Source organism: Psammomys obesus, unplaced genomic scaffold, assembly GCF_907164565.1.
Source record: "Psammomys obesus unplaced genomic scaffold, mPsaObe1.curated_primary_1811, whole genome shotgun sequence".
NCBI lineage: Eukaryota > Metazoa > Chordata > Mammalia > Rodentia > Muridae > Psammomys > Psammomys obesus.
The window spans coordinates 12863769-12880933 of NW_026596101.1; the positions used below are offsets into that span (position 1 = coordinate 12863769).

At 45.6% G+C, this 17165-nt stretch overlaps 1 protein-coding gene across 2 annotated transcripts in view; it reads left to right on the forward strand.

Annotated features, from left to right (window-relative positions):
- Positions 1-16771, forward strand: part of Pdzrn3 (PDZ domain containing ring finger 3) — a 237442-nt gene extending 220671 nt beyond the window's left edge. For both annotated transcript variants that reach the window (XM_055628649.1, XM_055628650.1), the window contains 5 exons: positions 9377-9475; positions 10565-10627; positions 12159-12260; positions 13149-13265; positions 14290-16771. In XM_055628649.1, the coding sequence (XP_055484624.1) occupies positions 9377-9475; positions 10565-10627; positions 12159-12260; positions 13149-13265; positions 14290-15846 (1938 nt within the window). In that variant the 3' untranslated portion in view covers positions 15847-16771. The remainder of the gene's footprint in view (positions 1-9376; positions 9476-10564; positions 10628-12158; positions 12261-13148; positions 13266-14289) is intronic.
- The last annotated feature ends 394 nt before the right edge of the window (positions 16772-17165 follow it).

The window sequence follows — 17165 nt, forward strand, 5'->3', positions numbered from 1 at the left end:
CCCGCTGCTGTGTAATCCAGGGTGCCCTGCTGAAGAACAGATGTTGTTTAACAGTGGTGGCTTGTTTCACAGTAGAAGCAGCTGAATAGCCTAGAACAGCTGTTTCCTTCTTATGTCCTTGAGAGCTATCTGCTTCTCACTTCAGAGCACACTGAAGGTCACTAAAAATGTAGAGTCAGCCAACAAAATGGCTGCTCCCTGACAGCTAGGTAGGAGTACGGCACATATCAGTATCTGTCCCTAAAAACAGGAGTTGGCATTTTATTCTTGAGGCAGCCAATGGCTCTCTCAGGACACATGAATACATCCTCCTCCAAAAGAGGGCTCAGTCTTAATCAACTGCATTAAGAGAATGCCAAACTGGACAAAACTAAACAGATTTCATGAAGAATATTAAGATCTAGACTGTTGGATTAGCACAGTAAATACACCAGTGGAGAGGAGAGCTTACAGTAGAAAGGTCCCCCAAACCTCTTTGGTGAACTTAGTGGCCTGTAAGTATTTATTCCTCTGTCTGGAGCTCTCTGGATACTGTAGAAGAAACAGTGCCCCTCCCAAAAAGTCCATTATCCACGGAATGACACTGCTGTGAGATGGTCATCCTAACAGGTACAAGGAAAAGTCTTGTACAGGGTGTCAAGTATTTCAGAACTTAGATTTCTGAAATAGCATAGATGTTGCGGCTTGGGGTATCTAGTTAAAGTGGGCTGAGAGAAGCAATAGGCTGTCCCCACAAACACAATCTTGCCTGTGAGATCTTGCACCTGGTTTCAGATTCACAGTTCACTGAGACACACCAGGGCCTGCCCAGTTTGCACCAGTCGCCCACATGACATTTGCCCACTGCTACTTATCACCAGAACTGTAGTTTGCTTTTAATTTCTCTTCAATTTAGTTAAACTAAAGTAGTTCCTCAAGTACTGCCTCAAGCAGAAAGTCAGCATCAACTGTACAGATAAAAGCCGATATAATTCAATGCACCAATAAAAGGCAGTGTTATTAACCCTTTGTGTTTACCATGGGTGCCTTCCAAGGACTGGGAACCAACACTCATGTAGCCCCCTCTGTCCTTTCTAAGGATACTGGGTTAAACATAAATAGTGCTAAGCCTGCCCCAGCTGGCTCCTTCTACCTCAAAGATGCAAACTTCTCTACATCAACAACCTAAGAGCCTCTTGAGTGTCCAAGAACCTCCCTGTTCAGGGTGTGATCCAAGGACCAGCAGCCCTGCCTCTTTTTGGTTTTACAGAGTCTTACACCCAACCCCCAAACAAGAGAGTCACAATTTTACCAAGTCCCCAAGTAGTGTCTCAATCCACAGTCTGGTCAGAAAGGCTGTGAGCTAGAAGTCATGGGTTCAGATAACTAAGCCCAAGCTTCCATATCTTGTTCTCATGAGTCACAGCAGCAAGGTGTGGGTTCTGGCATGTCTTTCAGTGTGGGGCACCAGTATGTCCTGCCAAGTCACTAATTTCACCCATATTGTCCTACACAATTATCACGGGCTAGAAATGGATGAGCCCAAACCCAAGACACCTGACAGGGCAACGAGACTCTTTCCAAAAAAAAAAGGGGGGGTAGAGACAAAGAATCCACACCACTGGAATACTTCAGTATTTTTTATACTAGTATTCATGTGTTTATCACTCTTCACTTCCTTTAATTCTTATGTTTGTATGTGTGTGTGTGTGTGTGTGTGTGTGTGTGTGTGTGTGTGTGCACATGGATCACATGATATATGCAGAAGCCAGAGAACAACTCCATGGAATAACTTCTGTCCTTCCACCTTCATGTGGTTTTAGGGGATCGAATTCGGGTCAACAGGCCCACACAGCAGGTCCCTTTACCAGCTAAGCAGTCTGGCTGGCGCTCGGAGGCCAGCAAACTTGACGTTCTGATGCTAGGAAAGCTCTAAATCATGCTCATTTTGAAATCTATTCTTGACTTCTTTCTGAGCATTTTGTTATATGTAGTCTTCCATTTGCCACTTGGAAATACACCATCGGGAAGTCATAACCCTGCTTGCCCGAAGGAGCCTAGAGACTGGTGGTTCTCAGCCTTCCTAATGCTGCGAACCTTTAATACACTTCCTCATGTTGTGGTGCCCCACCCCAACCATAAAATTATTATCCCATTGCTACTTTATTTGCTGTAATTTTTGCTGCAGTTATGAATTGCAATGTAAATATTTTTGATGACAGAAGATTGTCAAAGGGGTTGCAACCCACAGGTTGAGAACCACTGCTATCGACCATCAGGACCCCTGGACATTAGCTTATCATTTCCTGAAAAGCCAGCTAGTGGACACACCCATCTGTATTCCCTTCGAGTGGTGGTGACCAGTAGGTCCTGCAGGTGCACCAGCAGGTGGGAAGGATGCTCCCACCTGTGTTCTTCTGTTCCTGGTAGGTTTCCACACTTAAACACTGGTTCATACAGGAAGCAAACTGCCCTAATTCACAAAGTGTGATGGTAGAGAAGGGAAAGCCACAGCGCCAGAGTTGGATAGAGAGTCTGTGTGCCTATGCCGGAGGCTTGGTCTCCAGAAGGACCATGTGGAGAACTAGGCAACCCTTTAAGGGGCTGAGCCTGGTGAGCACTAATTAGGTCATGGGGGTTTTGTCTTTCAAGGAATTAAAGACAGTCTCAGGGGACACATCTGCTCTGATGAGAGAGGACTGTTAAAAGGTAAAGTAGACCCCTACATTCCTGGTCTCGCTTCCTACTCCACCATGTGTTCTCTCCCTCTCAAACACGCTTCTGCCATGTTGTTGTTCTGCCGTGCTGTTCTGTGTTGTACTGTGATAGAGCCAAGCAGGTGCTTTTGTACCTCCCAAACCATGAGATCCAAGAAAAAAGAGCTCTGTTCTGAATAAAGTCCCCAGCCCTGGAGAACACCTGTATGGTATGGTGCTCTCTTACAGCAGCATAAGATGGATAGAAACATTCAGTGTCTTATCTGGACGGAATCGCTGGACGGAATCTCCTTTAGAGAACAGTGGCTGTACCTCTAGTGTGTGGCTGGTTTATATCAGCAGAAGGGTACCGAGACAAAGTTAGCTTGATAGGGTCAAACAACCCGCTGCTAAGATCTGAGTTTACTGCAAGCAGACCTAGTTTTCAGAAAGACACAACCACTGTCCCTGCTTCTCAGAAGGTTTTTTTTTTTTAGACCTGCTGGCAGTCTAATTCTGCAAGGTCCCACCTGCCTTGTTCCAGATGTTGGATCTGATTTCAAAAAGATCAGATTTGTCCTGAAGTAGAAGGTGGTTTTCAATGTAGTGCTCATCACCCATGTTGAATGGGATAAAAGAGCAACCAATCCATGCCCATTGTGTGTGAGGAAAATATATACGAGTGTGTTGGGATGTTATCAAAGCAAATGCAAAGGGGAAAACAGATGTTCTTCCTTTCAAAGTACACAAAATGATCATATTTAGGTAAGTGTCAAATCCCTGTTATTGTGAAATTGCCTAGCGTTAAAGGGCTTATTCCCAAGTATACCCCAGAGCTGAGCAGCCGAATAATTACCCCTGAATTTTCAGGTACTGAACACCTGCTACAGGTCTTCCTGCAGGCAATTAAAAAAAGAAAATAAATGTCTGATGGAGTTATTTTTTTTTCCTGTACTCTATTGTTTTAATTTCCCCTGTGATTCTACAGTGGTATCCTACCCAGCCTGTGGAGCTGCTGTCACCTGGACTGTTTTTGATGATGTCCTTAGGAGACCAGATAGGAAAGGCCAGCCACAATTTTAACAGAGGTAGAGAAGGAGCGGGTCCTGAAATGATACTGACCTGTCAGAATAACAGAATTAGACCAGCTGGGAATTGAAATGGTCGTGGAGGTACCATGGCAGACTGTAACCTGTCTAGAAATTTCTCATTCAAGCAGTGAGGCAAAAGGTGAGCACCCATTTAAGGAAACTGGCGTGCCCTACTCAGGCTGAGTCAGCCACCTCTTGACATTCCCAGTACCATAAGGATCTTCAAGATTCTTTCTTTGTATGTACGGCCACCTAAAATCAGGGCCTGTATGTATCAGAATTCGGTCTTGCCTAGGGTCATACCTCTGAGAGAAATTTGCTGGATTGTACTACAGGCCAACGCCACCACCATCTTCATCTTGTCTGATGACCCCAGTAGAGGACAAGCTCCACTCAAAAGGGGGCACTTCTGTTGCTTGTACCCAAATACTGTCTGAAATAGCCTTTGTCCAATACTTTGGCACCTAAATATTTGTTGAAAGGAGGAATAAATATTTTGGGGTAAGGTCTTAAGTAAAACTGTGATCTTTTAGACACATCACTGCATCCCACACCATAAATACATATGGGAACCATTTAGATAACTGACAGTCATCTTGGATCAGTAAGGTTAGGAATTATGAAAAAGTGACCAGGCATCTTAGAGGGGAATAAACCATTTGAGTTAGGTTTAGGGTCTCTTTCTTTTTAATTCACTGAGCCTGAAACAAAGACCTTGAGTCATAAAGGTGATTAAGGCCCCTTAATACTGCTAATTGGAATACCATGTAAGTTTCATCTGAAATGTCAGACTCAGCCACTCATTTTTATCAAATAGTCCATCTAGACCAATAAGCAACAGGACACCAGGGATGGGGATGGTGTAATCCAGCTAATGCTGATGCATTATTCATACCTGTTTGATTAATGGTTTTCTTTGAAATCCTATCTCCAACCTCACAACAGCTGTATGTTGATAACCTCCAAGCCTTTAAACTCAATGAGGCTAGGCTGCCCCAGAAACAGAAATAAATTTTAAGAACTGATCAGTGGCCCAGTAGCTTTGAGGAATTTTTCACTTTCACCAAGACTCATTTAAGAAGGGTGAAGTGCGTGAATAGTTTGTTCAAGAAAAGTTGGCACCTGTTTGTTGGTGGCCAAGCCAAGCTTATGTTTTCATTAGCTCTTCCTTCTGCCTTAAAACCTCAAGGTCCTTCAGTTTTATTGAGAACATACCATGCCTCCATGGTAAGGCTGGATGCTCCTGACACTGTATAATTCATTATTTGGCTATGAATGCCTTCCTGTCATCATCAAGTAGATACAAAGACAGTGGGAACCTAACACTTCCTTTTCTTAAGATCATCCAAAACCTGCTAAGGTCACTCTGGCTTAGCTGCAGCCTCTTCTCTGGGATGGAGATTGACTCTGGGGAAGCAGTGATTGAGGCTAAACTGTGTCCTGTGCCATCTAGAAGGAAATTTTACCATAGGCTTTTGTTGAGAGCTTCTGAGAATGTCCAGATAACATGAATAAACCTGTAGCCCAATGCTATGCAAATTCCTAAACCTCAGATGCTCTTGTTTATTGCTCATCATGTATGTTGCCAACATTGGCTCATCCACTACCACAAACCCTTTTAGAACAAGATGTAAAATTGCTCCCACAGTAGCACCGTTCAACAAGAGTGACGCTGCCATCCTTGAACATAAAGATCAATCAGGTTATAAAGTTTCGTTTGATGGACAAGTGAAGTGGGTGCAGAAGTAAGACCTTTGACATCAAGGCAAGCATTTCTAGCTAGAGCAGGTGCCTCCGCTGCTGTCCCCTTAACTGATGATCTGTGTCTCATGCTGGAGCCAGGTGGACCACACATCCATGTCAAGGATGGAGTCTGGCCTTTATAGCCTTTCAGTGAGATCCAACCAAACACGATGGGATTGTCTCCATAAAAGTCTGTCCTGGGGAGGTTGTCAGCATGGCTCAAAGGCGGGATGTAATGTTGATCTCTACCTCAGTCTGCTGTTGTGAGGAAGCATGTGTCCAACCGGGAGCAGTTACAGTAAAAGGACCTTCTTCTCTACCATTCAATTATGAAACAGCAGCTGTTGTAGCATCTATTTTGGTCTGAGCATCCTGTATCCCAGATGCCTGGGACAAAGGATGTTTGATTTTTAAATATCTTCACATAAATAGTGATATCCAGGTGCTAGAAAGTAGATCTAAACATAAAGTTCATTTATGTTTCATATATGTCATCTAGTCCAAATGTAATTTCAGGTAATATTTTTAATCTGACCTTATGAGGAAAATATATTGTGGCCAGATGTCTTCCATCTGGCCACAATATATCAGGGTTAAACTCAACAGCTTTGAGGTGCATTTTAGAGAAGGAATTGCCAACCCCAACTTCTCACTGAAAGACAGGTCAATGGAAACACATCAAGTGTTTGAGTACACATGCATGAACATACTGTAACATGTTCCAGGGTATTTTCTGAGTGTGTGTATGTGCACACACATTTAGAGGCCAGAGGTCAGCCTCCAATGTTTTCTTTTATCTACTACCATCTTAGTTTTGAGGCTGTTTCTTTCCCAACCAGACTGGCTGGCCAGCAAGCTTCCAGGTCCTCCTAGTTCTGCTATGCCAGTGCTATGGTTAAAAACACACACATCCGCATACACACACACACACACACACACAGCTTTTATGTGGTAATTGGGGATCTAAACTCAGGTCTTTACTCTTTCAAAGCAAGTCCTTTACCCACGGACTTTAGTGCTTTCAAAATATTTACTTTCCAGCCTGAAATTTTGTACTAAAAATGTCCCCCTGTTATAAAAAAGTTAGAATACAAATTTATATGGGCAAGAAAAAAGTAAAATCACAACAGCAGTAGTATGAACTAAAATCTTTTTGGCTTAATAGTTCTCTGACTTTGCCAATTAAAACATTGGCCCAAAGGTAGAAAGGTGCTTTTCAAGATAGGTTTTATCAAAAATCATATGCTAAAGACTTGATATTAGATATTGACATATTTGGTACCCGGATAGATAAATCTAATCCTTTTCTGTGTAGTAGTGGACCAACTGTCCCTTTTCTTATGAGTCCTTTTTTAATACATAGAAAGCCCTGATACAAAACACAGTTCTTTTCTATGATATGAATTCCAAACATCTTCCTGATCTCATATGCCACTCAGAGCATGTGTCACAAAGTCGTGCCTGGCTGTGATAAAAGATCCCAAAAGCAAGCTTGGCTGCCTCGCTATCAGTGACTGACTGATACAGGAGTATTTCACTTATCCTATAGACAGCTGGCCTGCACCACCTTCAGTTAAACAGGCATGCCTTTGGTTATCAGGACAAAGTCATAGAACTTTCCACACACTTCCACGAGTTCTTCACTGTGACCATGAAGGAGTCATGGAATAAAGAGTGTTGGAATAAAGGAGTGTTGGAATAAAGCACAGTGGGGCTGCAGCATTTTCACTAGTTTCTTAAGAGACTGTCATCTTGGAAGTCACACAGAGGAAAACCCGGCCTGTCCCCTCCCATTGAATCCTTCTGGGAGTACAAGCATAGCATTGGCTGTCTGCCTCCTTTGTCTTCCTCCAGTCTTTCCTGGGATCTTGTTTTCTGTCCAACCTGCTCCAGAACCAAATGGGTCTTGCAAGGAACACCCCAAGGATCAGTGGCAGCATTTGATTTGCACCTGTCCAGGGAGACCTGAGCCACTAATCATGAAAGAAATCTCACTGATTTCAGACTGTAACTTTGGGAATGCCCAAGAAAGGGTCCCTTTGGCATAGTCTTAGTCAGAGTACAACAGTGTGGATGCCTGAAAGGTGTTTGAAACAGAAGTATAGTGTGCCGCTTGTATTTGTGGGGTGAAAACCAGTTATTCCAAAGGATCTGTAGATTACCTTCATGATTAAATACAGCCCTTAAAAAAACAAACAAACAAACAAAAAAAGTCTTACTAGCCATACTCACAAAGGAGAGGAAGGAAATTTCCATCTAATGCAACTAAAGCGTTAGAAATTAACAGTTTCAGTTAATGAGAATTTACCATATTGTTAGAGCTATCATTAGGAAGTCATTGAATTAATTAACATATCAGTGATCAGAAAATAAACCAACAGCATCTTATTAAGGAGGGGTGCTCTGCACAAACAGCTTGCTGTAACCACTGGTTACTTGTGACCCAAGCATAATTATTAAACTGCCACTCACTGCGGGTCAGGCCCAGTGCTGGGAACACTGTGTGCCTGTCTCCCAGCCCCACATGTGCCCATGAGCAAATAAAGGCTTAGGCAAGTCAACAGGCCCATGATGAAGCTTCTAGATAAAGGGAGACTGGGGATTTGCATATGCCCCTGCTTTCATAACCGTCTTACGTGCAACAGATTGGCCAGGGAAAAGTCCATCAGATCAGGGCAGTGCCCACCTTAACCTAAAGCCAAGCCCCTCACTCTGGCCCATAGAATAGCACGTGTCCTGGCCCAGTCCCATGTCCACATTCACCTTGCTTCTTTCTTCCCCATTTATAAGGCTTTGACACACTGGCCCGGGGCCTTTGTACCCCCCTGTTTTTCTGCTTTGAAGATATCAATACTTCTGGGAACCTTGTCTTTAATGAGGGAAGTTATTTCTCCACAAAGGCTGCTGTGCCCTTCCCAAACCCTCTAGAGATGCCGGTTGGAAGTGGCTCTGATAGAGTAGCCTCGAGGACCTCTTCTCAGAGCCCTTTCCACCCTCCTGGTTCCCCAGCAAAAACTGGAAAAATCAGATCGAAGAGCTGACTGGACAATTAATTAGCAGGTTGCCCCTCAAACTCATCCACAACTTGCGGCTGCACAAACTCCACATGAGTCACTGGCAGAGTGAGTGGCAGGGTGAGCAGGCTTATGAATACTTGCAGAGAGCTAGGTGATGCTCCCAGAACTCCCAAGATTTCCAGAGTTCCGACTTCATTCCGAAATGCAGACGAACTGGCACAAACAGCAAGGTTGCCTGTCACCCTGCATCCCAACGTTGGGCTCAGTTTGCTTTTTTATCTTGTTTAATTTGCAGTTCACAGTGGCTGAAACTAATTTTCGACTGTAAATATCACAGCTGTTGAGGAAAGCATTAATTGCACGCTATCACGTTACTCTCCTTTCTTAGATCAATTTATGCGTAATCTGTTTGCAAGTTCTACGACCGTGCATATTAAGGGGCTCAGCGTGAGATAATCTAACCCAAGATGCTAGAAACATTTGTACCAAAGTGGCTGGGGCTTTCAGGGTGTGGAAATATTATTGTTTGTGGCAGACATTGAAAGAATGCTTTTTAAAAGCCCTACCCCTGAGGTCTTGACGCTGACTGAAATATGGGTAATTTTTCTTAGGGAGGATCAATAAAATAACTATTTTCAAAATGACTTTATATTGACTGAGAGGTCAGAAATGCCCCGGGCATTGATCCCATGTCCATAATCACTTTTTGTTCAGTAAGTTAACTGGCTCTACACAGTTGAATGCAAAGAAATCCAGTTCATCATTTAAACCAAATATTTTCAAAGCATTTGACATCCTCCCGGCTCTCCTGGCCCGCTGGAGTCTCACAGAGAAGGTTTTCTTTGTCTAGGAAGTGGGCCTCTACAGGATGAACAGCCAGGACAAGCTGGGTCTCACCGTGTGCTACCGGACGGATGACGAAGATGACATTGGGATTTATATAAGTGAGGTATGAAAGCTAAAGTTTGAAAATTAACCTCTCAAAGCCCAAAAGGGTCAGGTTTTGTTTTTCTTTGTGTTTGTTCACAAACCCCAGACGTAGCTCCTCAAGAATAACTCTGCAAAGAGACAGAACACATGCCCCTTCATCACACTCCATGGAGTCGCATCTTTATGCCGGGGTTAAGTTCTAATGTTGGTACATAAGGCAAAATTACCCTTGAGAAGCCGCAAACCAACCATAAAATGGAATCGTTTACATGGTCTGCGTTCTCACCCCCGAGGGAAGAGCAGCCTCACATTTCCCAACTCAAGTACAATGGTAGACAGAATGGCCCACATCTTTCAAAGTCTCTCCTCCTCCTTCCTTTCATAGTATAGACACAGTTGAGTTCATATAAATAAAACATAACTTATATAGACTTACCAAAGTCCATAGATGAAAGACGTAGTGATATTTCTGGAAGAGACGAAGTAGAGAAATTGATTTCAACATCAATACTTTACTACGCATGTGTCGTCCTTCCTTGTAATTGCAGAAACCCAATTTCCTAAAGAAATCAAATCTGTCTCTATGGGCTGAGCCGAGAGCCATGTCTGCTGTAGACTCCACAATCAACTCACTGGATAAGCATCACCTCCCAAGCTTTGCATGCCACATCAGCAGGTTTCAGGGCACCCCTGCCATCCTCAGTCCCACTTGCCCCACTTTTAAAGCTGTCTTCCAAATCCTAATAATAAGGTTTGGTTTAAAACCTTCAAGGTATGGCTCCCAGGCAGCAGAGCTAAGGGCACCCTTTTTACCCACTCCACGTCACTGACTTGCTTCTAACTACTGTGCGTCCGACGAGGGTTGCCTTTGCCTCTTCGCCAGCTCAGACCTACAACTCTGAGCTCAGGCCTCTGTCACAGTCCTGCCAGGCGGGGTTCTGAGAGGCCCTGGGAGAGGCTGAGAACAGACAGTCTGGTATTCCCTGTGCACAGTGCTAAGTCCTGTCTGTAAGTCTGTGCAACCCAAAGGGGCCAGGATGAGGCTATGCTAAACAAGGCCTGTGGGAAGCGCCTGTCTTCGTGCTGAGATGTCTGCTGTGTGTTTCAGATTGACCCTAACAGTATTGCGGCCAAGGATGGACGCATCCGTGAAGGAGACCGCATCATCCAGGTAGGTTCACTTACACTGAGGCACATCTCTAGTGAGTCCCGGGAGTAGCTCCCAGGTTGGAAATGCAAGAGGGGTTTAAGAACAAGAACCAGGAATTCAGCTGTGTAGTAAGACCAACCTTGTTTGAGTAGTGAATGAGACTCAATCACCTGCAAAGGAGGAGGTGAGGGCAAACCAGACTGTCCCATATTTAGGACCAAATACCTCTGAGAAGTCTGAAATTCCAGAATTCCACATTTGTATGTCCTGTGAACCCTGTTCTGAGAGGGACACCTTTACCTTGAATCTTGTGCTTCATGTAGACAAGATAAGACTGCTTACTTCTTTCCTCCAGCTATAATATTTGGGGGGAGGGAGGGGCGGAGGGGTGTCATGTATTCCAGACTGGTATCAAACTCACTAGGTAAAGCTGATCCAGAACTTCTGATCCTCCTGCCTCCATCCCTTGCGCGCCTGCTTTGACATGGTGCTGAGGGTAGAAGCCGAGGCTTCATTCATGCTAAGTAAGCATTGTACCGCCTGATACATAGCAGCTCTATAGCTTTTGGTAGGGTCACAAGCCTTGGCTTTATTCTGTCGTGCAGGCTGTGCTTTCTACCTCTTTTCACTTCTATCTTTGTGTTTCTAATCTACTAATTTATTTTCCTCATTTCCTGTGCCACTGTGTATAATTTCAGTCTCCTAGCCCAGCTAGGAAAGAGACCCAAACCTTTGCACCTGAAGGCCATAATCTTCAACACACTTACTTTTCGTTGCTACAGTTTTCTCTGAACCGTCACAATTGAAAACAGGAAGTGGAAGTAGTAAGAGGCGCCCCAGAGACCTGCCCAGATTACACACATACCCTTCCCTGTCTCCACTGTGTAATCAGGCTGAAAAATGACAGCCAGTAGTGTCTCTGACTTTGCCACCTCTTGGTTCTTTAACATAGAGTGGCAAAGTCGGGTGAAGGGCTCAACTTCCAAGTCAGCAGGACTGTGTTGGTGTCCCCAGAGGAGTATCAGGCCAGGAACTAAAATTTGCAGAACTCAAAGTTGCTGAGGCATGCAGGCAGATATCCTGCCAGAGGGCTGTCAGTGTGAAGGTGAGAGAGAGCCAATCCCACTTGACTCTCCATGCAGCCTGTTAAGCTAGGTACACAGAATCCACATACATACATTCATTCCCTTCTCTGCTCTTGACTCCTCACGTTCCCAGCAGGTGTCCTGCTGCTTTTCTCCACTATTGTAAATAGAAAGTGTCTGTTTCCTTTTCCTACTTATTCTCCTGCCCAGATAACAATGTCAGATTCCAGGCCTCAGATATGTCCCGAGCAGGAGAGGTTTTCTGGATCATCTCCCGGAGTTCTCCCCATCATGACTGTCTCCAGCTAAGCAAGGCCTTTCTTTCCAGAAATCAGCATTCTTTAAAAGCTCAATGGAGTTTCCATATTATGAGTGTGAGTGGTGGCAACAGCAATTCTGAAATGAGACGAGAAGCTCCTGCTCCACCTAGTTATGTCTTTTTCTACCTATCTTTCCCTATGCTTTAGATTAATGGGATAGAGGTGCAGAACCGTGAAGAGGCTGTGGCTCTGCTAACCAGTGAAGAAAACAAGAACTTTTCATTGCTGATTGCAAGGCCTGAACTCCAGGTAAGTCAATGTCCTATGAAATCCCTAGGTTAGATGTTTTATAATCAAACCTACATTCCAAACCTCAAAGAGCAATGTCAGAGTATTGCATCTGAGTTTAAGGTGTGGCCACCACCCTGAGGAACTCGCTGTGATTTTGGGAGCCATTCAAAGGTTTAACAACCTGCCAGGCCCCACCACAGGTTGACTAATGAAGGAATCATAGCACAATTTACAGATGCCCCTTCCAGCCTGGGGCATATTATCTAAATTCCACATTGCAAGAAAATCAAAATGAAAGAAACTGGGTCTTTCAAATAGTAACTAAGTGCATTATCCACTGAGTCTGGAAACAAAGTAGCAAAGCATATGGGGAGAGGGGATTAGAAGCTTTCCCAGTGTGGTGAAGGGTTGAAGTCTCTTCAGTCTGAGAATTGAGGTAGTTTTCAGCCTATAGAGTCACTGCATTTTTTTAATGACTCCTGAAGAGAGGGAGCCCTAGTTCCTCTTTCTGATGTAATGTCCTTTCTTGCAACAAAGCTCTTCTATGCTAAATTAAATCACTTACCTCCTTGCTGTGACAAAGAACTTGTCCAAAGCAACTTCAGGGAGGAAGGGCTTATTCTGATTCAGTTTGAGCGTACAGTCCCAACGGCCAAGCGGGGATATGAAGCGGCTATCTGCACATGTTCAGTCATGAAGCAGAGGGATGACTCCAGTGAGCAGCTTGATCTCTCCCGTTTCATGGCCGACTCCCAAATTTAGATTGGCTCCTCCCTCTTCAGCTAAACCTTTCTGCAAACACCCACAGAGAGACACCCCCCCCCCAAGGTGTGTGTCTCTGCGATGATTCGAAGTTCAGGTTGATAGTAAAGACTCTCACATGTGTGTTGGCCGTTCTTGTCCCAGCTGGACGAGGGCTGGATGGACGATGACCGGAACGACTTTCTGGATGACTTACACATGGACATGCTTGAGGAGCAGCATCACCAGGCCATGCAGTTCACCGCCAGTGTGCTCCAGCAGGTAAACCCCGGGGCAGCCCCATGCCTCCACAGCTGAGGAGAGCTTGCACCCTCCAAGATGCCAAAGGCCACCAGAAAACTCCTGCCTAAGAGCTTCTCTGCTGAGCATGAGGGTCGTGCAAGCTGATAGGTTTCCTCACCAAGCCCCTCTCAATTACTACAGTTACATAAGCAAATTCCAGACACAGCAGTCTCCTGAGTGCTGGGATCACAGGTGCACACCACCTTACCTAGGTTATAAAGCTTTTGTAGTTGGGGAAAATAAAAATAAAATAAAATTTAAAAAAACAACAACAGAGACATTGAGACCACCCTGCCAGTGTTCACTAGGAAACCACACGTGCTGATGTTTACTGAGCTCAGGGAAAAATTAAGTCACGCCTTCGAAAGTAAAGAAATTCTATGATTAACCTGAGCTGCTCAGAGCCCTGCAGCTCCCCATTATGCTGCTGTCGGAGTCCTAATTACCCGCTGTTGAGGCTCTTGGGAGGGCTTATGCATTCTGTGTACCGGTTCCTTTACTAGTTAGTTCTTAGGATAACTGATATTATCTTCCTCATTTTAATAGATTTTTAAAAAGTGAGGGGAAGGGACCTGCCCAGGTGCATAGAAATAGGGCTGGCCACTTCCTGAGCTCTAGGGCCCTCAAATGCTGCAGGTCAGCCTTAGAAACTTAGAGCCCAGTTCAAAACCCCTGTCCTATTGCAGCCAGTCCTGAAGAGACCTGAGAAGCTAGGGTCAGATGGAAGGGGAGGAGGACCTCCCCTATCAGTGGACTTGAAAGGGGCAGGGAGGAGATGAGGGAGGGAGGGTGGGATTGGGAGGGAATGAGGGAGGGGGCTACAGCTGGGATACAAAGTTAATAAACTGTAATTAATATAAAAAATAAAAATTATTATAAAGAAAACAAAACCCCTGTCCTACGCAAAAAAACTTCACGCTGTGTACCTTCCTCACCCTACCTCTTCCTTCCCCTCCCCTCCCGTCACCATAAACAGTCATTCTTGTCATTTTCCCTGATACAGAAGAAGCATGAGGAAGACGGTGGGACCACAGACACAGCCACCATCTTATCCAACCAGCACGAGAAAGACAGCGGCGTGGGGCGAACGGACGAGAGCACCCGCAACGACGAGAGCTCGGAGCAGGAGAACAACGGCGAAGATACCACCGCCTCCTCCAACCCGCTGGCGGGCCAGAGGAAGCTGACCTGTAGCCAGGACACCTTGGGCAGTGGCGACCTGCCTTTCAGCAACGAGTCCTTCATCTCTGCCGACTGTGCAGATGTGGACTACCTGGGCATCCCCGTGGATGAGTGTGAGCGTTTCCGCGAGCTGCTGGAGCTCAAGTGCCAGGTGCAGAGCACCAGCCCCTACAACCTGTACTACCCCAGCAGCCCGCTGGACGCTGCGGGCAAGAGCGACCCCGAGAGCGTGGACAAGGAGCTGGAGCTGCTCAACGAGGAGCTGCGCAGCATCGAGCTCGAGTGCCTGAGCATCGTGCGCGCGCACAAGATGCAGCAGCTCAAGGAGCAGTACCGCGAGTCCTGGATGCTGCACCACAGCGGCTTCCGCAACTACAACACCAGCGTGGACGTGCGCCGCCACGAGCTCTCGGACATCACCGAGCTGCCGGAGAAGTCAGACAAGGATAGCTCGAGCGCCTACAACACCGGGGAGAGCTGCCGGAGTACCCCACTCACCCTGGAGATCTCCCCGGACAACTCCCTGCGGAGAATGGCCGAGGGCAATAGCGAGGGGGCCGCGGCCAACATCGAAGCTTATAGGCCATCCGCCAAGAACCTGCTCGCCATCACTGAGGATTCCGAAGGAAGCACCCCAAACTACAGCCCTGGTGCCAAAGAGCTGGATCCCAGCCAGGCCTTGGAGAGCAAGGAGCGCCGAGTTAGCGACGGCAGCAGGAGCCCCACCACCAGCCCGAAGCTGGGCGGTGCCTACCTGCCCACGTACCACCACTCCCCGTACAAACACGCGCACATCCCGGCGCACGCTCAGCACTACCAGAGCTATATGCACCTGATCCAGCAGAAGTCGGCAGTGGAGTACGCGCAGAGCCAGATGAGCCTGGTGAGCATGTGCAAGGACTTGAACTCTTCCAACTCGGCTGAACCCAGGATGGAGTGGAAAGTCAAGATCCGAAGTGACGGGACACGCTACATCACCAAGAGGCCGGTGCGGGACAGGCTGCTGCGCGAGCGTGCCCTGAAGATCCGCGAGGAGCGCAGCGGCCTGACCACGGATGACGACGCCATGAGCGAGATGAAGATGGGGCGCTACTGGAGCAAGGAGGAGCGCAAACAACATCTGGTGAAGGCCAAGGAGCAGAGGAGGAGGCGCGAGTTCATGATGCAGAGCAGGCTGGATTGTCTGAAGGAGCAGCAGTCCTCCGACGACAGGAAGGAGATGAACATCCTGGAACTGAGCCACAAAAAGATGATGAAGAAGAGAAACAAAAAGATCTTTGACAACTGGATGACCATCCAGGAACTCCTAACCCATGGCACGAAATCGCCAGACGGCACTAGGGTATACAATTCCTTCCTGTCGGTGACTACTGTATAACTCACTTGTGTACATACAAGAGACCACTACCGTTGGGGTAGACATCTCTGCCTCGTTCAATGCGGCAAGTTTTTTGTTTTTTTTTTGTTTGTTTGTTTGTTTGTTTGTTTGTTTGTTTTGTTTTTGTATATATAAGCCCGGCCATCGTGTTGATAGTCTAAATTTTCCACTCCTACAACTTTGGGTGTCCTGACTCTGTTTTCAGTGGAGGGAAAATACACCCTTATTCTCTTAGAAGGCAATATTAACAAGCAGCTTTTTTTCAAATAGCAATGGTAATTTTTTACTTGTTAACCTTTTTTCATAAAGTGTTTAAATTTCCAAAAGATCTTTTATTAAGCATACTTTCACAGAATAATTTGTTTAAACTATATTCATATAAAAGAAAGGTTAAACATGCTTTTTTTCTGCCTGAAACACAAAATGCAACTACCCGTATGTATTTTTAATGGGACCCTGTTTTGTAATGTCACTTCGATGAATGTGCTTCCTACGAGTCACCATTCATTCGTACATCTTATATCAGTTGGGGTTTCAATGCAGAACCGCTAAAGTATGGTTGATGATTTTAGACACACACACACACAACCAAACTAGCAGCATTTCTAGTCGGGATATCCATTTTTAACATTTTTCTGGTTAAGGTTCCCAAGAAGAGTGTCAAGGTTTTAACAGAAAGCAAAATTTCCTGCAGCTTTATGGACGCTTAAAGCATGTTTGCAAATATTGCCGCCTGTTGGAAGAATTTGCATGTACAGGGAAGTTGTGGCTGGAGATGGTTTGTGGAGTTTTAAGTGCTCATTTTTGTAGACCTTTGCTTTGTAGATTGGAAGGGACAGACTTAACCAAGCAAGTTCACAGAATCATGATTAGTTAAAAACATCAACTAAAATGGACTTAAAATAAATTATTATTTTCTATTTGATATGTTCTGACCTGGTTGCTTATTCTGCGGTATTGATCCCCCACCCCAACCCCTTCTTGGTTGCATCAACTGCTGTGTCTTAAGTCCTTTGGACCATCTGATGTGTCCATTCAGCCTAGAACCTGGTGACAGATAAAAAAAAAATCAAGGTCTGGGAGCAAAGAGTACGGAATCAAATATACCATATATTCCTGGGCTTTGGCAACCTGCCTCCTAGAAAACTTCTGCCTAGCCCAGTGTCCTTCAGACAGGAAAGCCTGTGAGCCAGCTTCCCGGCCAGGAGCATGTGTCAGAGGAAACTGCTTTGGTTTACTCAAACACTACTCTGCCCATCCTAGCAAACATCCCGTCCAGCTTTCTATCTCTGAGGTGTGTCTGTCCACTAGGCAACAGT